A 24,752-nucleotide genomic window follows, 5' to 3' on the forward strand; every position below is an offset into this window, starting at 1 on the left:
TAGAGTAGCCTAGGCTACGTTTACAAAATGTAGACCGAGAAAAAATGTTAACCACAGCATTAAAATGATGTCAGAGGCTACTGTAGCCCCCTCACAGCCTCCCTGAGCACACAGCAAAAGCAAGCGTCAAGAAGAGGGAGGTTCAAATATGTATTTGCGGTCGACTATTGGCTTCCGTGTCTGCTTGTCACTCATACATGTTTTTCTATTGGCTATGCTTTTACGGATTTATCATTCCATCTCGTGAAGCTGCTGTGTAATCGCAGCTAACTTTCCTACTATAACCTTCCGCTAAAAGGCGTAGTCCTTTAGATCTCCTTTATTTTGAAGAGGACACATTAACTGTTGACCAACGATTTAACATATGCGGCGGTTACATCAATTTAAGTCGTTATAACTTATAGTTGTTCTTTTCCGAGGAGCAAATAGGTTGTCTCTATATAGGCGTTTGAAATTGGACACCGCTGGCTTTGAGGCCCTCTTTTTATGCGGAAGGATACGTTGTTGCTTCTGACAATGTGGACGGAGGTGGTTAAGATGTCTTCTAGAAGAATGAAATCATCTCAATTGTAACAACAAAAAGGAAGACGTGAGATTAATAACTAGATATTGTTTGGATGCAGACTGGTTACATTGTACTAATGACGTGGACAGTGTAACGAAGCAAGGTTCAGGAGTAATAAGGAAGACCTACAGCGATCCAATGCGTTTCACGCGCTGAGGTTGAAATTCTCTTGAAGTTTTATGTTTTTTCCCCCTGCGAGAGACAGCCTTTCTTTTTACTGTTGGATGCCAGACATTTGAAGATTAAAGGTAAAAATGCTTCTGTTTCAGACTGACATATTCGGGGAAATTGCACGAATTCATTGGGTGTAATGTGGGCAATTGTAGAACATCTGACTTCTACAATTATCAAAAGTTTTGGGAATGTGTGGTTGGAGCGGGGGGATGCAAGTTTTTGTCTGGTTTCTAGTAAGGTGGTGAGTTCAGCCCCCAAGTGTGTGATGGTCTCCGCACCAACCGTGTAGTGAGGGAAATTAGTCCTTTGTTCACCATAAAGATAGGTTATTCTGAATTTGACTCACTTTGATGTTTGCTAGTCTCAATTGTCCCATAAAGAAGCCTATGTTTGATCAGTGGGAATGACTACTAAATCTAATTGGCTATATAGCCTAAGTAATGTTGAGGGGCATTATAAACTTGTACTTTCATTGGTTCAGCCTGCCATTTCAAGAGTTCATCACAAATGTAAGGCAAGTAACGCAGACTTTTCTATAACCACTAATACACAAAACAACGACCACTTTATGAAAGTGGTTAAGCGTCTGGTCACAGGCTAGACTTACATTTATTGTATTGCACATTTGGCAGGAAATTCCTTATTCCCCCACCCCCCACCATCTCCTCTTTGGACTAACTGAAATGCAAACTTCAACCTTGAGTTTGCTGTCATATTTCAAAATAACGTATTTATAACCTTATTTCAAGATCTTTCACAGTTATTCAGAGGCCCCATTATTTGTTTTTCAGTATCTTTCAGATGCTTTTTCTTTTCATAAAGGTTAATGGAATTTGTGTAGCGAGAGATCCCATTCTTATTTCAATTATATAGAGCCCTTGGAACCTGACAATATCCTCCGGCAGGAAAGCATCCCTTTTCAGTAGGCTATAGGTCCTAGATGTGGCCTATTATATTTGGAAACGGGTAGCGAACGGAGTAGAATGAGTTTGTAACCTGGAATAAATATTTACATTGTTTCAGTCAGGGAAACTACGCGAAACGATATGGAAACATTTAATTCGAACGAAAATATAATTGAACCGAGCAGATTTCTAGATACATTTGATCATGATGGTGTTCCCCACAATAATGTCAAATTTATGTTTGCTTCATTGTAGCCAGACACATTATATTCTGTTGCTGAGAAGCAACAGTTGTATTTGATTTATTTCAATTCAAACATATATTTTAATTTTCTGTTAATGTCTATTAAAAGTAAAAACACAATTGTCCAAAGGTCACATTCTAGTATTAGTTTGTTTTTTTGGCTTGAATATGTTCGAAGGTTTTGGGAAGTGCATGATCACAATGGATTTTGTATTGATGTCAGGTCTCAGAAACATTGAGGCCTTTATATGCAAGGTATGGTAGAGTACCTACTTGTCAAAATGTGTTTGTTTAATCAAAATAACATTAAAATCGTGTTAAAAATATGTTCCATATAGCTTTGCACATGTAGGACTTCTTGCCTTGTCTGGCTCACGTGTACAAGGCGACCATAGCCCTAATCTATTGCTTCCGAATATTGTTCAAACTGTGGGTAGCAAAGATGCAATTCTGCACAATAAAATGTGTGTATCCACAGTGCCAGCGTCCCTTTAAATATCCAGATGTACCCACAACATTTTGGAACAGCAATGTTTTTTGTGGTGTATGTTTGGCAAGGTTTGTGTATCCTTGGCCTACCACCTTATCCAAAAGTGTGGCAAGACAACATTAGGCATATTTACCCTTGGGCCTATTGTTATATTAGGGAGAGAAAAAAAATATTATTGTTTCAAGGTTAGGTCATGTAGGCATATAACCTGCCTTCACTTTCAATACAAAGGGCTAATCCTGATGGCTCCTTTGCATGGTTTATAGGCATTTTAAAATATTGTTTTACACAAAGTAAGAATAGCTTTTATTTGCAATTTATGTATTGTTACAAATCTGGTGTTTACATTTACACCTGAGAAGTTGCATTTATTTTGTGGTTCAAACTCCCAAATGATTGATTACAACAAATTGCACTATAATGTAATGGATTACAAAGGGGGTTGTAAAAGTACACCACCTGTTGACGCCCTAGTGCTTCTTCTCCCCTGTTGCACTGGCAGTTTATTCTGAGGCATGTAGTGCTGCTGCTGAGCATCCGAGCTCTGCCTCTGTGCCTCAGGCTCCCGTTGGAATGCAAAACACAGGGTAAATCCAGTATTCATGCTTTTTGTGTCATTTGACAAGGTTCCTCTGCGCTGACATATGTTAATTTGGTAATTACATGTTTGCATATATCTATTAGCGCTGCCTTTTATACATGTTTGCATATATCTATTAGTGCTGCCTTTTACCCCTATTACCTTGGTCTAACAATAGCTCCAATTATGTCTAATTGTAAACCTAATATACTTTACTTTCATGTAGAAATGGATGATCGACGTGCATTTGATTTGTTGTGGAAGCATCGTAAAGGAAGACATGGCCTGAGAGAAGTGATTAGTCTTGGTAAAGGTTGAATAAAGGATACATTCACTACAGCCCCGGGTTCGATCCCAGGCTGTGTCACAGCCGGCCGTGACCGGGAGACCCATGAGGCGGCGCACAATTGGCCCAGCATCGTCCGGGTTAGGGGAGGGTTTGGCCGGCCGGGATTTCCTTGTCCCATCGCGCTCTAGCGACTACTTGTGGCAGGCCTGCAAGTTGACTTCGGTTGCCGGTTTGACGGTGTTTTCTGTCGACACATTGGTGCGGCTGACTTCCAGGTTAAGCGAGCAGTGTGTCAAGAAGCAGTGCGGCTTGGCAGGGTCGTGTTTCGGAGGACGCATGGCTCTCGACCTTCGCCTCCCCCGAGTCCGTAGGGGAGTTACAGCGATGGGACAATACTGTAACTACCAATTGGATATCACGACAGTGTTTTTTTATTATTTTTTTAAGAATAAGGGATACATAAACTAAGCAGGCCTATATTCTTCACATGGAACGTCCGATTCCCTTCCTTGCAGCCTGTGTAGTGATGCCTCACTATTAGTAGACTGTGGTCTATGCGATTATTCCCAATGAATTAATGCACTGGCCTATATGTGACAAGGGAAATGGTGCTACCCATTTTAACTTGGTTACAACAAAATAGCGTTGCCTGTTTTTCTGGTCTGTTGTTTGAACATCAGTGTCCCATATGCCAAAATACCCATGTCTGACAACAACTATTATTACCATGAAGAAGTCCGAGGTGGGCAGGCAGCAGTGTTAAGGTTGTAGGGCCTCTGGGAAATCATCTAGAACACAATAAGAGGGGAAGGATCTTGAACTATTAGTCTTGGTACTCAACTTTTGCCAACTCTTTACGCATCCGTGTCCATAGTGAGTGGTAGGCAAGAGTGAATTACAAGGCCAAAAAAAGCAGTATGTTCATTCATTTTCTCAAGTGATAGAACTCAGAAACTCCTCAGGCATATCAGCCAGTAATATCTAGTCTGATTTTTTTCCAGTCACATTCAATGTGTTTGTACTCTCTCTAGTCTGGTTCCACTAAAAGTCAGTCTATCTTATTTGCGAATCTCTCTCGTAGGGTTGTTAGAGACTGAGGGGCATGAACGAGCAGCAGCAGCAGAGAATGACTGCAGTGGGAACACAAGACAAGGAACTCAACGACCTCCTGGATTTCAGTGCGGTAAGAGAGAGTGGGCTAGGGGTCTGGGATCAGGACGTAGAGACTGCTGGCCTGGGCCGGGAGGGTGGGAGAGAGAGAGAGCGGCTGAATGGGGAGGGACGGGCCCGTTACATATCCAATATAATGACAGCAAAACCGTTAAACAGTTCTCCTTGTTCCCGATTCATTAGCCGGTTATAATTTTTCCGCTTTGCTCACCCCATGTTTTTTTCATCCTTGAACTCCTGCATGGCAGAAGTAGCTTCATCCCCCCCCTCCCAGAAGTTATTTGATTTGAATATTTTTGTTTTGTTTTACCCCATCCTCAATAAATCAAAGCAAGGTCACCTGAATGTACCACAGGTCCTAGGTATTTATTCATTGGGTTTTAAACCAGTGTTTGAACATGAAAAAACATAAATAAGGTTGATTTATGGTTTGGGCTGACCTGAATCCTGAAGATTTATTCAAGCGAGATGTATTTGATTCCTATTTTGCCGTAATGTTTATTTTTGCTCTGAGTTTGGTTTTTCCTATTTTGTGCACAACCTTACAATAGTTTGATGGCAGATAATAACTTATGGGAAGCTTTCCATACTTTTGAGTGGTTCTGGCGCTGAAACACCTCACATCATATTCAACTCAATATATGCTGTGTGGAATGGGGTAACCCTGCCGTTTGTCTCTTGAATAGCAGGTCTTTATGAATGGTCAGATTAATAGGAGATTTTGGGTTTGATTTTCATCTACTTGCTGGCATCAGCCTGTGTATTCATTTTTACTGTATGATTTCTGTGTTGGGCTTTTTAAGTTGACATTCATGTCAGTGTTTTTCGCTGAATAAATTGAATAACTGAGCCTAAGTAAATTGATTTATGGATAATTACCATATACGTGGAAAAATCAGTGGATTCAAGACCAGGAACCCTAATTAAGTAAACGCTTGTCATCAGACTTGATGTCCCACACAAATTAATATTTCTCCACTAACTGCAGCTTACTAATATAAGATCTGCCCAGGTATTTTTGTTTTCCTCTCTGCATTATTGAAGCCTTATGTGTAGGGAAATTCCATTTGGTTTTATTCCCTCTCTTAGTTAATGGAAGAGCCCTGTGGAGCATCAAATATCATGCCCTCAATCAAGACCTTGGTTTGCTATGCACATCATTTGTGTAGCCACCCACTCAAATAAAAAACGTGTCCATGGTCCTGTAAGCAGTAGCTATGTATGGAATCTAAACCCATTAGAGACAAAGGTGTGTGTGTGTGTGTGTGTGTGTGTGTGTGTGTGTGTGTTATTTTGTGCCAGGATTGGCTGATAATGCTGCAGTATGGCTGTTGCTGGACCAGATGCCAAGAGGCAGAAGCACACACAGTGGCTCATGAGATGGCATGAGGCCTCCTATAGCTCAGTTGGTAGAGCATGGCGCTTGCAATGCCAGGGTTGTGGGTTTGATTCCCACAGGGGGCCAGTATGAAAAATGTATGCACTCAGTAACTGTAAGTCGCTCTGGATAAGAGCGTCTGCTAAATGACTAAAATGTAAAATGTAATGTTAAGCAAGCTCCTGTGACCAGGGATTAGGCTAGATCACGCCTAACATCCGTGTCCAGCCCACATTTCACATCGCAGATGATGATCTAGCGTTACTGTATGTTCAATGAAGGTGTGGCCTATGTGAATATTCACGTCAGTATTTATTTTCCACCTCTTCTCTATTCTAGATGTTTGCACCACCTGTGGCTAATGGGAAGAACAGACCGACGACACTCGCTAGCAGTCAGTTTGGCGGATCAGGTAAGATTCTGTTCTGAATGCAAAATACTGTAAAACTGTCATTCTGAGCCTTAAATACCCTGCAGGGCTATACCTAAACTCTATTGTATCAAGCTTTAGTTTTGAGAAGGTCAGTAAGTAATGGATATTGGCTGTTTATATGTAGCTGCAACATGACTAATTCTCCTTATATAGTAAGTTTAAAGTACTAGAGCAGTGGTGCAGTAGTGGTTTTGTTCTATTGCATTATGTCTTTCTTCACCCATTCACTTGGTTATAGAATTAATGATACTGTATATATTTTTGATTTACCTCCTACTTCCGCTGTGTGAGGACAGTATTTTATCACCTTTTACTGCTGGTAGTAAGTTGGCCAGATCTAGTCACTTTGATCTGAGTTCTCCTCTGGAAACGTGAGAGCCTGCTCTGTCCCTCCATGTGTGCACATTTCCCCTTTTTTAACCCCCGCTCTTTTTATCTAACCAAGATGATTCATCTGTGCTAAAGCTTCAGACCGTTGTTGGTGCCTTTGAACGCTGTGTGTTGTTGGATGACAAAATCTCTGTAATTCAGCAGAATGTCTTCTTTATTTTTGGTTGTTGAATGAGACCAACATGTTTTTTGGTGGGGTGATGAATAAAACCATCTTGGTGGCCATTTTTAGATTCACAATATGTCTCTATTTAGCTAATTAGATTTTTTATTTTTACTTCCACTGCATCTTTTTCTACCACCAACATACAAAATGGCTTGTATTTTCCCACCTCGGAACACCTGAAACCCCTGTGTGCTAGTAGCTTTTGCTGAATGTTATTTGTAAGACATGTTCCTTCACTCCTCTGTCACTCTGCCAACCTGCAGTGTGAAATGGAGTCACACTCTGTGCGGCCCCCGGAGTGAGAACTCAGCCGCAGAGGAACAAAGGCAGAAAAGGGCTTATGGACTTGAAACGACTCCCCCACCCTGAAGTATAAAACACTCCTCCCCCAACTCGGCACAGGGCTCTTCCCCCCACTTGGTTCACAGGAAATGGCTTGAGCCAGAGACAATGCCCCTCACCCCGAGCTCTGGAACACTTAACTGGCCCAGCATGGAGTGTTGGCCAGAGTGAGAGCCCTCTGAATGGGGATCAGTGGCAGGACTCAGTTTGTTTCTATTACAGCAGGCAATTACTTAGCAGTGAGAAGTTAATTCCTGCCCCAGTCCTAAGTGTGCCCCTTGGTCATTGACACCATTCGAATGTGATACTTCAAGCTGTCACATTTAACTTTCAGAGAACTCCAGGTAGCTCGTAATAGCACAAATGCCACACTGCAAACCTCCACGGATGCCAACCTCTAGAGATTCTGTGTGAGGTTATGACACAAGCCTATCAATCCAGTGAGAGATGAGGGCATCTGTAAGCTACAATTCAGGCTTGTTGGATACGTTTCTTCCTGTTTTCCACTCTCAAGATGCACCAAAACCCTTGTTATAACCAGATACACAATCAACGGGGAGTAGCATCGGTACAGGGATAAATTGCACACTTTAGCAGTTTTACATCAGTTTCACCTGAGGATGGACTTCTGTTGAAGTAGGCAATGTATGTGAAAAATGAGAACATTTCCCCCTGGTATATCCCCACCTCTTCCACTTTTTCCTGAAATGACAACTTGACTTCAGTCCTCCATTATGATAAGATCACATGGCCATAACAAAGAGCAGCCTGTTTGTTCTTTATTGTTCTCCTGGTAACTTGGGTCAACTTCCTGTTTTCCTGGCCCAACTGTAGCCTGTGACATCACGGCTTCTGTTCTACTTGTAGATGAACCAGCGCGGGAAAGGCAGCAGTGGAGTTGTGGCCTACCAGTCCGCCTCTATTCACCAACACAAAAGTACTCTGAGGGGGTGCTAATTGTATTAGGCGTCCTCCCCTCCTCGTCAGAGCCCAGAGCGTGTGGAGAGGAGAGGGGAGCTGTAACACCCACAGGGCTCCACCAGGCATCCCCTCACTCACCTCTGCAGCTGTTGGCCCCATCACCCACCCACCCTGGACAGGCCACATTTCCCCCTCAACCACAACAAACAACCCTCTCACAGGCACAGACACTCTCACACAAATATTATTTCAGATGATTGTCATAGGATGTTTGTCACCTTATGATCTGAACCGCCAGCTTCTATCTACTGCTGGCATTAGAAAAGGGCTGGTCTACTAGGCCTATTCTATATCTTGTGGTTTTAAGACGTACGCAAGAAACGATCAAGGCTGCCTTTTCAGAGGCATATTAGATTGTGCCCTGTGAAGATGTTGTGCCTCAAAATCTGATTATTTGTTCAGCGGCTGGCTGTGCCTGTACAGTGTTAGTATTGCCCTCATGGCCTTCACTAGATTCTCATCTACGGAATCAGGTTAGAAGTTGGAGCGCAACGTTTCAACAGGTAGAAAGTGTGAGAAGAGAATGGAACCACACTTATAACAGCATTACACGTAAACAATGAAATGAATATCTTCTGTAAACGCGTGAAGAATGAACATGAAACAATTATTGCAGATGAAGTCTGTGTCCTCTTTTGTCCCCCAGCCCTGTCCTTCTCCCCTCTTGTCGCCCATGCCTTTTCCTCCCTCCTTCTTTCCTTCAGTCCTTCACCCCTGTCCCCCTCTCCTCCCATCCTCCGTCTCTCCTCCCCTCTTCCATTGTGGCAGTAGGCTCCTCAGTGTTTGGCTCTAACTTCTCAATATGGCTGGCTGTGTGTCACTGTCACCTCAGCAGCTCCCCACCTTGTTTAATTGCCTCCAAGTTAATTACTCCACAAGGTGTGAAACAATGTTGTCAGAGTTTCTCTGCACTGCGATGCTCTCTCTATCTCATATAGTACCCGCTCGCCAAATGGAGGCCTTTTTAAGTGCCGTAAGTCTATGTGGGCACCAAATACAAATTGGAACGAAGCCATTGTAGACACTGGATAATGGAGAAGGTTTTTAAGAAGCCTTGTTTTATAGCCCTGGGGTGCCTCTTATGTGGATTTGATCGTGTCTATGTATTGAGTGGACTAACTGCCAGCAGGGCTGTTGAAGTGGTGTCCATGCAAAGTCTGTCGTTCATATTTAGTTGTGTGTCCATCAGTCCTTGTGACTATATGTGACTGTCTTAGCAGTGTGACCTTTCAGCCCACTGACAGTGAGTGAGTAAGGCTGATCTTTGGAGGTCCCGCTCTCTCTGCTCTCCTGCTTCTCCATGCCAGTGGCATCAGCTCCATAGATCATGGCTGTCATAGCGTGTGTAGGTGCTTGCACCGCTCTGTTAGCCTCATCGCTCATTCTCACTCGTCAGGCGCTCATCTCGCCCAGACCCTCTCTCCCTCCCTCTCTCTCACACACACATTTTTTTTTAATTAGGCAGAAACCAAAGGAGAAATATGAATATTCATAAGGCAACTGCATTAATATGCACAATTATGCAAATCAGTATGCAATTAAGCCCTGTGTCTCCAGAGAGGCTTGGTAGCGTTAACGGATAAGACAAGGAGAAAGGGATGATGGGGGTATTTGGAATTTCTGCTCCACCAATCTTTAGAATGCTTGTTTTTCCTCAGCCACACAGCCGCCACTCGTGAAATTATTTAACATATTCATATATGATTTGTGTACTGAATATGTATGTTTTTTGCTGTTTTATGGCTTAGCGTATAATGGCATCTTGCCAACTGCTGTGAAACGAATGGCAATGAGAAGCTGGACAATGACACGTATTCTGTTATCGTTTGGTTTCTCAGCCAACTATGAAAGGATCATTTCCCACTATAGAATCAGTGAAATGCCCCTTCTTTCAGACTGGTGATGACGATTTTCAACAGCAGTTCCCGTCACTGCTTTTTCAATTTGAGGTTTTCACATGGACATGTATGGAATGGTCCCTCCTTAATGCAACAATGACAGATTCTCTTAAAGGTGATCTGTTGTCCCAATGGCGTTGCCTGTAAACCAATTAAGACCTGTGATTGACATGCATTGGCACAGGGGCCCTGCAGTGCTGACAAGTTCAGAGTGATGGGTGCTAGCATTATGGCTACATGCCTACACATACACTCCCCTACGTATTTAATTGGACAGTGAAGCTAAAACCTGGCTCTATACTCCAGGATTTGAGATCAAATGTTTCATATGAGGCGACAGTATAGACTGTCACATTTTATTTGACGGTATTTTCATACATATATCTTACCGTTTTAGAAATGAAAGCACTTGATGTATCTAGTCCCCACATTTTGGAGGTGTCATAAGTATTTGGACAAATTCACTTGTGTATTAAAGTAGTCAGAAGTTTAGTATTTGGTCTCATATTCCTAACATGACATGACTTATGACCTCTTCAAATGGGGGGACTAAATGCAGAAAGTGCTTTAATTTCTAAATGGTAAAACAGATATGCATGAAAATAGCCTACATTCTGTACTTTCGCCAGTCAGTGCGAGTCTAACGCTTTCATGTCTCTCTTCCAGCTCTGGATGAGCGCAGTGGCTCTGGATCCTGGGGCCCCGGAGAACAAAACAGCCCCCCCTTCAACCAGGGAAGGGTAAGCACTACCAGGGGCTCATCACAGGCTCTCACTCACACACACACACACACTCACTTCACAACAGCTCAGTGCTTTGGCAAACTATGCATTTGATTCAGACTGGTTATTTTACTTTGTACCTAATAGCTTGGCTCAGAGTCGGGCGTTGGCAGGCTCTGTGCTAGTCTTTACCTCTGTGGAAGCCCATTGGTAATTTGCGGCTTCACATCCACGGTAACTGTCTTGGCTCGTCTCATTGTAAATATAAGGAACGGGGTATAGGGGGTGAATATTGGCTGCAGCAAACTGTTATTTCCACAACTTGATGATTAAGAAATTGCTAGAGACTGGATCCTGTACACATTTCCTGAGCTCACAGACAGGGATGAACCAGTGCACTGGCCATGGCATGGAAGGACTTATTACTGATCAGTGAACTCTGCGAACTGACTCTTCACCATGTTGTCTTCCTCTTTGTGTGTTTTTCCCACAGGGATACGGAGATGGCTCCCACTACAATGAGCATGAGGGCCTGTCATCCCCCTTCCTCAGCTCAGGAATCGGAGGTAGGCTACGATCAGAGAGTCTCTGTGTCTTTCAGTGTTGTAATGGGGATAGGTTGTAAATAATTAGTGGCGTTACTGTTGGTGTGCATGTATTTTGTTATGATCAGGAAGTAAGTGTGTGTGTGTGTGTGTGTGTGTGTGTGTGTTTTAGTGGGTGTTGGGTATGTTAAGCGCACTGGAGCAGAAATGCTCCCTTGGGTTTTGTCTGGCCAGCAGCTGAGTGCTCTGAAAGGGGGAGGCCACTTTTATTACTACTTTGTATTTTAAACAGCTACTGATTTGGGCTTTTTGAAAACCCAATGTTTAACTACCATTCCATAAAGAACCTGCTAATTATCAATTTCTTCTTGCAGGTAAAAATGAGAGGATACCATACTCTTCCTTTGGTGGCCAGGTAAGAGTGCTGCAGACCCCTTTGCTTATTAAACCATGTTAAGATCATAGTTTAGGTTGCCCACATCACCAGTTCTAACTTGATTTGAGCTAAAGTCAGGTTTCCGTATAAAGATGACCCCGTTTTCTCACTTCTCCTTTCATCCAAAATACATTGAATTAGAGCGTTCTGGATTTCCCAGAACTGTGCATTCATGTGTGATTTGTATGCATTCCTGCATGTGTTGTTTGTTAACCCCTTGTTCTTTGTGTTGTTCCGCCAGCCTGGCTTCCTACCCAGTGACATCGCCATGCCCAGTCCAGATGCCATGTCCCCCTCTGGGCTAAAGTCTGCCTCTCAGTTCTACCCCGGATCGTACCCCAACAACCCCAGGAGGAGGCCTCCCGATGGCCAGCTAGGTACGATGGTTCGGGAAGAAGCTCCCACAAGTTCTTTGTAAAAATGTTTTCCAGGCTCTTGCCTTTTCTGTCAGATGATTTGAGCAAGAGTATTAGTAATGCTAACAATACACAATAATGAATACCGTCAATCTGGTGAAAGGATGTTATTTTCAAACTAGACACTTAACAGTCAACCTTGATGAAGCGAGCCATGTGATTTACCTTCTCTCTGTCTGCCTGTAGACACCCAACCGAAGAAGATTCGCAAACCCCCTGGCCTGCCGTCCTCAGTGAGTGTTCATTCTGCTCCCTTTCACAGCCTACAGCCAGACAGACAGACAGACAGTCTCCCCACACTAACACTCACCCACTCACCACCCTGTCTGTCTGCTCCAGCAGCTCTCTGACAGACAGACTGGGGCAAAGGGCCTCTGCTCACTCAGACAAACTGACAGTCCAGGCTAGTGAGAGAGCCTCCAAACAAACAACATTAGTCTACAACACTGGGCTCAGGCTACTGTCTAAGCCTGCAAATAAACAACTATAGTCTCTCTAGTCTTCAACACTGCTCGGGCTACTAATGCCTTATTAGCGGAAGACTGGAAGGCCCCCTGCCAGGAATCATAAAAAATAAATATTGCCATTACACAAAACATTTCTGTAACCGAAACCATGGGCGCACATGCACTCTCATATGACAGTCAAATTGAAACCTCTGTGGCCAGTGTTTGTGACTGCACCACATAGGTAATGTAAAACACCGGTTTTAGTGTAAATTCATGTGAACTCTCTGCTGCCCCCCTCCTCTCCCCCTCCATCCGTCTGCCCACGCTTCGCCACATGATGGTCTGGGTGGCCTCCCCCTGTGAGTGACCCAGTTGTGAGGCGCGCTGCTCGCGAGGCCTCTTAGCCCGTGTCTGAGCCCAGATTAATGACTGCTGATGATCCTGTGTCCCTCTCCCCTCCCTTCGCACCCTCAGCTCTGTGTTGTAACCTAGTCCGGCAAAGCTCTCCAGTCCTCCCACTCGTCCAACCCAACCGACAGACCCCTCCACTAATCCTCTACACTAGGGTCCAGCCCTAACCCCTAACCTAAATGTCACATACAACACCTCCCATTTCCCAGGCTTATTGTGGCCCCTTGTTACTGAGCCATCTACGGTGGTTGTATTATTTATGTAGACAGTATTTTCTCTCTAAGTTGATATTAATTAGTTTTCTATTCTTTCATATTAAATCACTTGCTTTGCCATTGACTATAGGACCTCACACACGGTCATAACCTGAATTACATGAAACCCCCATTAGTGAGGATTTTCACCAGGAATCCTCTTTCTTCTTAACAGAATTATTCACCCACAAACATTGTTTAATTCCCCCACATCTATCTAGAGGATTCGCTCGACATTGTTTTCCCGTGAAAGACAAAGCTAAAGCCTAATGTTAAATGAAGTCATCTCTGGCTTGTTCACTCAAATTATCTGTAATGGTAGTAAATCCCCAATTACCACACACTCCCCTCGCCATATCATGCTTTAAGTCATTCAGATTTCCTTATTCTGTCCGCCAGCCTTATCTCTGCCTATTTCATAAATCATCAGTGCCTTAATACCACCCTTCGCCCCCTCTCCATTGCAACCTCTCTCTCTCTCTCTCTCTCTCCCGATGCCTCCCTCTCTCTCGCTGACTGGCTCCCAGCCCCCACCTCTCTTAGCCCTCTCCCTCTCCTCGGCTCTGCTCTCCTCAGCCCAGCTGCCTGTGGAGTTGGACCGGGTCCAGGAACAGGCAGATGGCTCTGTAATTAGAAGTGCATCTCTCCATTCCCTTTCCACTTCTCCCTGTTAAATCAAATTACAGAAAGAAACCAGTTTTCTGGATTAGCATTCTCATATCCTCTCCTCTCTCTCATCCCTCTTTCTCCTCATATATGCCAGAAAGCGTGAGTGATGGGTTATGGTGTCAGAAAGCGTGAGTGATGGGTTATGGTGTCAGAAAGCATGAGTGATGGGTTATGGTGTCAGAAAGCTGGGATCTTTGTGTCCGTATGAATTTTCTGGGAGTGATTCATACGGACACAAATTCGATCTCAACACATGCGGAAAGAAGGCTTGAAATGGCATGCCATTTTGAATGTAGCATTCATTGTGGTTCGGAATAACTTGAATGGCCCATTGAAGCATTGAAGGGCCATTTAACAAACATGTCTATTAGAGTATTCAAACCCATGGTTGGGACACAGACCCATATCACCCCCAATTAAATGTTACTAATGTCAATACAATACATGCATATTATCAAATATATAATAATAATAATGCCATTTAGCTGACACTTTTATCCAAAGCCTCTTACAGTCATGCGTGCATATATTTAACATATGGGTGGTACTGGTAAGTGAACCTACTATCCTGTTGTTGCAAGCTCCATGCTTTACCAACTGAGCTACAGAGGACCGTGTCAGTTCAAACCCATGGTCCGGGTACTATAGAAATCGTAGAAATGATTAAATGCGATCCCCTTGCTTATTTGAGGTCATGAGCTGGACAATGGTGTGTATGTTTGTGTGTGTGTGCACGCTTGTGTTTGTGTGTATCTCAGTATGTGTGTGTGTGTGTGTGTGTGAGCTGCCGGTGAGAGGCTAGCTAGAGGGAGGAGCTGCAGGCAATAACCCTGCTTTGTCACTGGGCTCCTGGGAAAGAGGAAGCGCTGGCTGTGCTGTGGGATTGGAGCCGTCGCTGTGCCCAGCATGGCATGGCCACTGTGCTGCTCTCTCACACAGCACAAGCAGGGGTAGCATGCCAGCTTCACCCTCGCCATCTCCTGGCTGCTTAGTGCAACAACCGTTACACGTTAACACCATTTATTATTGGCAGTTACAGTATGCATTTGTCGTTACATTTACATTTTAGTCATCTGGCAGACGCTCTTATCCAGAGCGACTTACAGTTAGTAGTCTTGGCAATAGTGATACCTGGCAATTTAGATGTAAGGAGCAGACAACTTTATTCTAGGGCAGGCTAAATGTAGGTATATATCATGGTTCAAGTGTGTGTGTGTGTGTGTGTTATTGAAATGGTGCCTAATGTGAACTGTTTGACCCATTAGGTGTATGCCTCTACCTCTGGGGATGAGTATGCCCGTGACAACGGAGGATATCCTGGCACCAAACCTGGCTCTGTCTACCCAGGCTCTTTCTACATGCAAGGTAACTACTTGCAAGGTAACCATTTAAGCACTTTCATAAACTGTCATTTGAGTGAGTACACTGTCTAACTTCTCTTTGTTATTTTAACTTTATGTTTAAGGTACCGTAAAACTTCAATTAAACGCTGAGTCTCAAATAGCCGCAAGTCCCTTTTTTAATAATAATAATAATAATATGCCGTTTAGCAGACGCTTTTATCCAAAGCGACTTCCAGTCATTAGTAGCCAGGCAACGGCACACATTTCTGCACATAAACAACTGTTTTGGGGATAATCGAATTGTTTACGAGGTTTAATGTTTGACTTGTTACATTAAATAATTCAGTAATGACTCGAAAAAAGGATGGCAATCATCCGTTTTTATTGGCAGTAAGACGCTGCTAGCCATTGGCTGCAAACAGCTGAGAACTGCTAGCTAACTGGCAAGCACAAAAACGGTCAAAACTTTGCGAGTACAAAACCCTAGAAATTGTCCGATCGCCCTTTTGTGACAAAAGTAAGAACTGACAAATGCACAGTTAAAGAGAATAATTATTGTCAAGTAAAAGTTTTTTGTATAGAGGCATGCTAAGACAAAAGAAATGTGACACAGTGTGAAGGTAACACATTAGTGCAGGAAATGAAGAAATTGATTAAAATGCTGGAAGCAAACAATTAACTATGCAAATTAGCATAAACTGTGTGCATTAAGGAAATAGAAGCCTGGCTTAAATAGAAGCCTTCTCTAATAAGCGCCTATTGTGTTCAGTGATTTTTAAGCAAATAAACGCCCAGGCTATTAATTTAAGTTTTACAATATATGAAAGTATGTTTTGAGTTAAAATGCACTGGAAGTAGTCATGTTTCAGAGTAATAAGTCCATTGCCTAACCCTTGTTGTTGTTGACAGAGGGCCTCCATCCCTCCTCTGACCCCTGGGCCTCCTCAGGACCTCTGGGTCAGTCTGGCTACTCTGCCATGCTGGAGAACTCCCCCCACATTGGCCAGCCAGGCTCCTTCTCTGCCATCAACCCACAGGACAGGATGGTGAGGACAGCCCCTCAATATGTAATATTTCATATCATTTATATTCAAATTACTCATTGTTTTCCTTTTGAAGTAACTGTTGTATTAAATTGGTACATGTAACAAGATGTTTTTTAAATTCTGTATTCTGTTTATGCCATTTCTCCTCTATGAGGAATCCAACTTCCATGCAAGTGGCTCTAACCCAAGCTGTTCTGTCCTCCCTCCAGAAGCGTCAACCCCTACCTCTGTCCCCACAGAACTACCCTCTCCATGGCAGTGAGGTGAACGGCAGCCTCCCGCCCGGCTTCCACTCTGGGAGCTACAACCACACACCCTCCATTAACGGAGCAGACGGCATCATGGGTACAACTAACGCTCACATGACAACCGTTCACTTCTTTTAACCAATTACCTAGTCTTTCTCATGTGAAACATGTTGCGCTGCCCTTTGGTTTAACAGTGTCTTTAAAGCGGTCTCACTAGCTTATTGGAGACCTTTTTGTAGTAGTTGCTGCCTTGTAATAATGTGAGATCAATAAGCCATCTTTTTTCCATAGCCAACAGAGGCGCCACTGCAGGGAGCTCAGGGGATGAGATTGGGAAGGCTCTTGCATCGGTGAGTAATCCTCTCCCAAACATCCTACAGGCTTTTTGAGTGTACTGTGTTCTTTGTGTGTGCTGTTGTTCAGTGGCTGAAGGTACTCTTTCCTGAGTGTTTTAGATCTACCCTTCGGACCACAACAGTAACAACTTCTCCTCCACACCCTCCACCCCAGTGAGCTCTCCCCAGGGAATTGCAGGTATTCATACTGGATTGTTATATCTGCTGCATTTGGTAGCTTGTATTAGTTAAGAGTTTTAAGGGCAGACAATTGGATGAAAATGTGATTAAAATCTATAACGGAAATGTTAAGGAAATTATCTCCTATTAGCACATGGGCTGGACTGAACCTCTGGAGCTCCATCTACTGTTAGAAATCAGAGCTGTCAATTTTGTCGGTCACGCTTTTCCATGTAAATGTGGCATCTTATCTATTCTCTCTCTGCAGGAGCTGCATCTCAATGGCCAAGACCTTCAGGACAGTCTGCCCTTTCACCCAACTACGACGGGCAACTGCATGCCCTGGTACGCCCTCTTCACTCTTTTTACTCCAAATCATTTTTAAAAAAAACGTATTTAATGTGATCGTATTATAATCAACGTAGTGACTGAGATTTTCCCTGTGCCTTCTTACAGCAGAACAAAATGGAGGACCGTCTGGAGGAGGCCATCCACGTGCTGCGTAGCCACGCTGTCCAGGGCCCGCCCGGCCTGGGGGGAGGAGCCCACTCTGACATGCACAGCCTGCTGAGCGCTGTGTCGTCTGCACACAACGGTGGCCTGGGAGGCCTCTCTCAGGCCTTCTCCAACGCTGGCCTGGCCCTCAGTAACAGACACCCTGCCATGGTGAGCACGCCCTCTAAACTCTGGTTCCAACACTAGCCCCCTGTTGTCTTACCTCACTGAGATTGTGATGATGATGATTTTATTGAACTTTCCTAACAGATTCAATAAATCTTTTGTTGTGTTTTATCTCATGCTTTGTTCCCATTCTCCAGGGAGGGAACCATCACGAGGAGCCCACAGGTCTTCCTCCCAGCAGTACCCTGCTGCACGGTCACCACGCCTCCGGACCCCCTCAGTCCTCTGGACAACCCGAGGGCTTCACCAGTGAGTCACACACGCCTCTCACACGCACTCTCATTCGCTACCCTCATCCCCCACATGAGCTGTGAGCTTTACTCCTTTTCCCTGATGTAATGTGTTAACCATGGCAAACAGATGAGATAATGGGCTACTTAATTGTTCTCTAAATCGGAAATACTGAAGGTGAGTTTCTGTTCTGCTCCACAGGTCTGCCAGGAAGCGTGGCCCGCTCCACACACTCGTCCAGCGGCTCGGACATCAAGAGAGAGGACAAGGAGGACGACGAGAACTCCTCCATCGCTGACAAGTCTGAGGACGAGAAGAAGGAAACCAAACGCATCAGAGCAAGGTAGGTGATCACCAACGATCTCACCCTGACTATTGATACTGGCAACTGTGATACAGAATGCATGCCTGTGTATAGGGATGGGCACGGTTATTCAAATATCCGAACGAGCGTTTGTATTCTATTTACTTTTTTGAGAAAACAAATAATATAGGCCTATTTTAATGAAAAGGTTTTGTCTAAAAGAATCTATGTGACATTGCTACATACAAGAATAGAAATGTTAATAAAACACCAGTTTTTGTGAGTGCACCCCTTAAAAAATATGTACCGTAGCCTACACTTTTCACGCATATAACTTATTGTCAGTCAATCAAAGCAGCACTACTGTCAGAGGCTCTATGTGTAACAAGTGAAGTGGGAGATTTTTAATCAATGCAAAATGGAATAACAATTACGGGATTAAATTGGCTAAATGACAAGGAGTAGGCTACAATGATCAACCATTAGGTAGGCTGTTGTTTAATATGAATGGAGTTCTTGTAGACAAGGACGCGGGGAGCGCAGCGAAATAGCCTCAATTAGCATTGCTAGCTGGCTAACTAACTTAGTGGCTAGTGTAGCTAGCTAGCTTCTTTACATCGATTTGATGCAGTCAAGAAAGACACTAACAGATGAGATGATAGACAAATTTGTTTAATATTGTTCGAATAGTGAAATCATTTCAAATGCCCATCCAACCTGTGTATTCCCTTAAACTGTTGATTAGCATACTGATTAGCTTACTGTAGACTATTTTATCCCACATAGGTGGACATTTTGTTAAATTCTGTTATCCAAACAAATACGAAGAAGAATGCATGACATTAGCCCCCATTTTATATGCTCAATTACCACTGTTAGGTAGCTGTGTTAGTTGAGTTCGTCACTTCATTTCCAGCTAGTTGTGTAATGCCCTCCCCTCATGTCCCATTGTTTTCAGAAAGGAGGCGTTGACCCTCCAGATCTTCTCTGGTCTCTCAGGCCTGTCAGACCCGGGAGATGAGTAAGTCTCTCCACCCATAGACCATAATGCTTTGTGCGCTGAAGGCACACAATTGGGGAGCCAAGATTATATATCGATGTCCACCGTTCTGCAAAGCTGACCACATACATTTTAATTTGGTTCGATGGTATAGACATAGTAGTTTACAAACAGTGACATTGAATAGCATAATGGTAAAAGTTAACATTTCCAACCCATGTGGGATAAAAGTCAATATTGTTTAGTCTTTTTACCAAATGGAATAGTCCTTTATTATGCATTTCACTGAAATTGGTAACTTATTTTCCTAGTCTTGAGTGAAATAATGTTTTTTATTCAGATCAATTGTATGCCTATTAACATGTTTAATAATATATCTGGAGCTTCCTTTTAATACATTTACTTTCAGAACTACATAACTTCCTGGTGCTACCCAGGATTCTTTTAGAATGACAGCTAAATGCTTAGGCATCTATGCTTTGCATGTTTTGCTGAGGTGCAGCTGGCACATGCGGCCCAACTCTTTGAAAGTCTAGTTGCTTGGTTTGTGAGTGTCGCCCTCCCGTGGCTTCATTCCTCTCCGTGTCTTCCGCCTTCTAGTCCAGAGGATGAGGATGACGAGGACCTTCCTCCTGAGGTAAAGGTAGAGCGTGAGAAAGAGCGGCGAGTGGCCAACAACGCCCGTGAGCGGCTGCGAGTGCGAGACATCAACGAGGCTTTCAAGGAGCTGGGCCGCATGTGCCAGCTGCACCTCAGCAACGACAAACCTCAGACCAAACTGCTCATCCTGCATCAAGCCGTCAACGTCATTCTCAACCTGGAGCAGCAAGTCCGAGGTAACACAGCGCTATTGTGGCCATATTTCTTTGTTATTGTTTTACGTGTTGACCTCTGTATTACTTTGTCTCCTGTGTGTATTCTTTCCTCAGTAGCCACCAAGGACCGAACAGAATATTTCATCCAGCTGTTTTTCAGACCGGAAAAATATGTTTTATGTATATTTTTAAAGGATTAAATAGGTTTGGAGCACAATGGAAAGTTTGATAACTAACTTGTATGCAAATGTAAACTCATCTTGTCTCCTATCCCCTCGTCAGAACGCAACCTGAACCCTAAAGCAGCGTGTCTGAAGCGGCGGGAGGAGGAGAAGGTGTCTGGGGTAGTGGGGGACTCCCCCATGCAGCTCTCAGGAGGCCACCCCGGCATGGGGGGAGACGGCCATAACCCAGTCAGTCATATGTAATACCAGGTAGGTACCTCTTCATTAGTCAATAATTGTAGTACTTTCGAGTTGATCACTTCACTAAAATTCAAGTTTGGAAGACTTAACAGCTGTTGTATTTTCCTTTGCAGATCTGGTGGAATTCCCTTGGCTCTCGGAAGATGTGGCCTTAATCTCTTCTTCCACCCATTCTTCTCAGTGTGTGTGTGTGTGTGTGTGTACGTATACTGATGTGTCTGTGTATTGTCAAATTCAGTTTCAAGACGCACATTCACACACCCTTATCCACACATGCATACTGCCAAAACTGACACAGCCAATTTGCCGCACTCATGACCATGAATACCAGCGCAAATGTGAAGAACTGTATTTTTTTTTTTTTATACATATATTTTTTTGCTTCCATTACATGATGGAACACCAGAGTAATAGTGTCCTGCCACGAATGGGACTTAACACACTGCCGAGATTTGCTCTGTGGAAGACAGAAGCCTAACAAATGACAAATTTAATCAAGGATTTGTGCCTAATTGTTACATGTTTTATATGAGACGTTTAAGCAAACTGCTTACATTTGCGGAACATTTTGTTTAGGGGTTGCTTATATGTATGAGCAAAAAAATTGTACGTGTAGTTTTGTCATTCCTAACTTAATGGTACAGTCTTACATATGTTATGTAACCAAACCCATGCAATAGAGAGGGAACGTGACCTGCATCGGGGGGCAGAGTTGCAGTCCCCACCCCAGCTCTGTGGGCCCTGGGCCCAGCATGAGATGAGGCATGGAAAGGGAGAAGGGAGAGGAACCTCAGCTGCCCAGTTGTCATGTTCTCAGAGTTGTAGAAAATAATTACCGAAGGCTGAATGGTATTTCAGACTCCAGTATTGTTCCCCTCAGTGTAGGTTATTTGGGAGACGCCGGTTTAGCTGGCCAGGGGTAGAGAAGGCAAAGTGCAGTTTTACAGCACAGAAATAAGAGTAGGTTTTATCCTGCATCTCACCCCCACCCATAGGCTACAATTGACTCCATCAGAAACTACAGAAAAAGCTTGTGGCGCTAACCAGCCACTCTGTCACATTTTCTCATGAGACTGCAGGCTTGGTTTGATGGGCAACTTATGGCCATATTGTGTAGTGCCACCCTCTGAGTTTCAGATCAATTGACCCTTTACATAGGTGTGTGTGTATACACACACCACCTATGCCCCCTAAGGACACCAAACTAAATGTGCTGCTTCGCCCCCTGCATTGTCATTGTTAAAAGACTAACACTAGGCGCAAATTTGCAGATGCATGATCAACCATTGATGCCCATAATTAAATATCATCTTAATACTTGTTATAAGTTAAGTTGTCTATTCTTAAAATTGAAGCTTTGAGCATTCCCAATGAACTATCAAGCCCTCACCCTTCTGCTGTGAAGTCCTGACTATATTATTAAAATGTCTACTTAAAGAGGCAAAATCTAATTTGTAAATCCACCTCATGCATACAACGATCCAAGGATATTTCAAGTGGAGCAAAATGAAATATATATAAATATATATTTTTTGTTAGTCTATACATTGTAGATTTTTAAATAAATGACTATTAGTTTGAAGTTTAGAGTGTATCGTAGTTGAGCAGAATGAAGAGATATTAAATGTATTTTCAAAATGAACTCCAATTGGACAGTCAAAGTTAAACATAAACACAGGCTCAGAAATATAAACAAAGACAGAGATGGTCAGTTGTAGGCTTAATTATCATTATGTATTTAGTGGCTGTCAGTCTTTGGTGCATCCCTTTTTGATGAGATTGCTACATTTAATAAGGGTATAAAGATATTGTTCCTGTGTAAAAAAAAAAATACTAAAAAAAAAACATTTGTAAGGAAGTGTGTTTGTCTGTTACCCAGATGAATTATTTCTTTTCAAATGGGAATGTGTGGATGGAGTTTATGCCACTGACTGTCCTATTGAAGTGTTCTTACTGAATGGTCGTGTCGCTTCACAAGTAAACATCTACGGAGACAGGCTCTGTCTCGAACAGTAATTATGCAACTGGTTTTGAATGTACCATTCAAATGTGGATTGCCTTCATTTTCAAGTATGTATCCAGGTTTTGTCAGTCGTTTCAATGTTATTATTTTATCTTCATTTCAAACGTTCCGTTCTACTCTCGGCACTCATCCATGTGGTCATCAATGTGCAGCTACAGTGTCCTGACATGTTATTTTGGAGGCAGGAGTTTGTGTTTGTGTAAGATACAGGATGGTCTAAAAATATAACAGTGTTAATTCCTGTGATAAGTGATTTATCATGGCCTCAGACATTGTATAGCAGCACCATCATTAACCACAGGGGCAGAAATGTGCATTGTTACCTGTTGGTCATTGTATTGAGAAGGATTTAAGTTTACTTTGTAGAAAAAGAGGGGAAAAGAAAAATGCAGCTTCAAATCAATAGTGTGGCCTTTTCATTCTCAAGACTAAAGATGTCATTATTGGAGAGTGATGCCTTATCAGTGCCTGAACTTGTATTTTCATTAACTATAAAGACAGTTTTCTCTCTTTAACCGTAACATTTCATGTATCGCCAAGAGTAGAGGTACATCGGATGCCCCCCTACTTTTCACTTTTCAGGAAGAAGTTGAGAATGGGAAAAATAATATGGGCTTTTTTCATTGTATCTAGTTAAATAAACATTTAAACATTATGTAGATCTCTTAGTTATTTTTTTACTTTTTTTTTTACTGGATTTGACCATTTGTCCAAACTACTGTTAAGTTGCGGCCGTGGGGTCAGGTCCTGGTTTTGTTTGTTTCTGTTTGCCCCCCTATTGATAAACCACTCAACACTACTGGGTTCTAAGATGCTGGTTTCTGCCCTTGTGATTTGCTTTTCGAAGCACCTCAATGTCAATATATGGCTTCAGCTTTGAAGTGGGGGGCTGTGTTATTTGGAGCCATGATAACTGGAGCTTCTTGTCATATTAGAACTTACAACAATTTGTCTGTGTAAAAAAGAGAGTGCAGCAGTGATGCTATATTTAGTCATTTATGGACATTTCCTTTGCTTTGAGACTTCTCTTTCTGATTGCCAGCTCCTTATTGACTTTGACAGTGACTTCTTGTAAGAGGTATTTATGTACCTCTTCAAAGAGTTGATTTGAAGACTTGTTTCTCTACTATTACAAGGGTAAATGTGTGCTAAATATACAAGATTTTGTTCTGAGGGAAAAAAAATAGACTGATCTGATTTATTGTCATTGCTTATTCTGTGAACATCCCACAATGGCAATTTACAACCTGTATTCTGAGTTGTTGGAAAGGGGGTGGGACTATTTTCTGTCTCTTGGCCTGAATATTGACACGGGCCCTGTTTGAATACTTTTATAAGTGCGTCCACCCCTCCTTGCTCAATGACATGACTGGATAGTGTGAAGTGTACTGTCAACCTGTTAATGTGCGATATAAATATAACTATTTGATTTCATTCAGTATATGACAGCAAACCTTTCTTTTCCTACCCACTTCTTTCAGATCAAATCAAATGTATTTATAAAGCCCTTTTTTACATCTGTTCATAGATCAATTCAAGGAGGAGGGAAATACTTTTTTAATGTATTCAAATGGGGCTACTCACTCACTGCTACAGAGCCTGGCATCTTACACCTGCAGGGAGGACACAATCAAGATTGAGCAGTGTCTTCAGAGTGCCTCCAGTCCCAGTCTCCTTTATTATTATTTTTATATATATAAAGTAGTTATTGAGAACTGTCCTGTATATAACAGTAATGTAGCAATAAATGTGCCATTTTTAATAACAGAATTATACCTTTTTCAATGTCTGGCTTTTGAATCTTGTATACATAAAAAGGAAAATAAAGGAAAACATTGTAATAAAGGGTTTATCATAGCTTGGAAAATGAATGTTTTCTCTCAATCTCCCATTGGTGCAGACAGGTCTGAGAAAGTATAGCCCATAATCCCTTATGAAAGTTTTCCAAATGTGAATTTTGATATTTTGCCCTTTTGAGCTCAGAAAATAAAGCTTTGAAAATTATTTGGTTTACTTCCATTGGAAAGGTGCCAAATGATGACAGCCATAATTAAAATAGAAACTGATGGCATTGTCAGTTTGAACCAGAAATAGACGTAGGCCTATGCTTTTATAATATATAGCCATATCTGTAAACCAAATAAGTTTATAATAAAATACATGTTTTGATGTTTAAAGAATCAGGGGGAAACTATATATTGTGGCATAACTAGC

General features: G+C 42.7%; 1 protein-coding gene across 12 annotated transcripts; it reads left to right on the forward strand.

Moving 5' to 3' along the window:
- The first annotated feature begins 248 nt into the window (after positions 1 to 248).
- On the forward strand, positions 249 to 23,100 carry LOC121533528 (transcription factor E2-alpha). Of its 12 annotated transcripts, none has more exons than XM_041839552.2 (21): positions 251 to 813; positions 4,329 to 4,430; positions 6,135 to 6,207; positions 10,672 to 10,745; positions 11,221 to 11,293; positions 11,647 to 11,687; positions 11,950 to 12,085; positions 12,311 to 12,357; positions 15,173 to 15,287; positions 16,160 to 16,317; positions 16,506 to 16,641; positions 16,836 to 16,894; positions 17,000 to 17,078; positions 17,328 to 17,404; positions 17,516 to 17,725; positions 17,878 to 17,989; positions 18,173 to 18,314; positions 19,234 to 19,296; positions 19,876 to 20,111; positions 20,373 to 20,524; positions 20,629 to 23,100. In XM_041839552.2, exons 2-20 carry the CDS (start codon positions 4,350 to 4,352, stop codon positions 20,516 to 20,518), a joined length of 2,058 nt encoding a protein of 685 aa, XP_041695486.1. In that variant the 5' UTR covers positions 251 to 813; positions 4,329 to 4,349; the 3' UTR covers positions 20,519 to 20,524; positions 20,629 to 23,100. The 12 variants fall into 12 exon arrangements, with proteins under 12 accessions (XP_041695481.1, XP_041695485.1, XP_041695483.1 ...); XM_045205522.1 differs by having other exon boundaries at positions 16,160 to 16,296; positions 16,536 to 16,641; XM_041839557.2 differs by having other exon boundaries at positions 252 to 813; positions 15,173 to 15,272; positions 16,160 to 16,296.
- The last annotated feature ends 1,652 nt before the right edge of the window (positions 23,101 to 24,752 follow it).

This window comes from Coregonus clupeaformis, chromosome 20, assembly GCF_020615455.1.
Source record: "Coregonus clupeaformis isolate EN_2021a chromosome 20, ASM2061545v1, whole genome shotgun sequence".
In the NCBI taxonomy this organism is placed as follows: domain Eukaryota; kingdom Metazoa; phylum Chordata; class Actinopteri; order Salmoniformes; family Salmonidae; genus Coregonus; species Coregonus clupeaformis.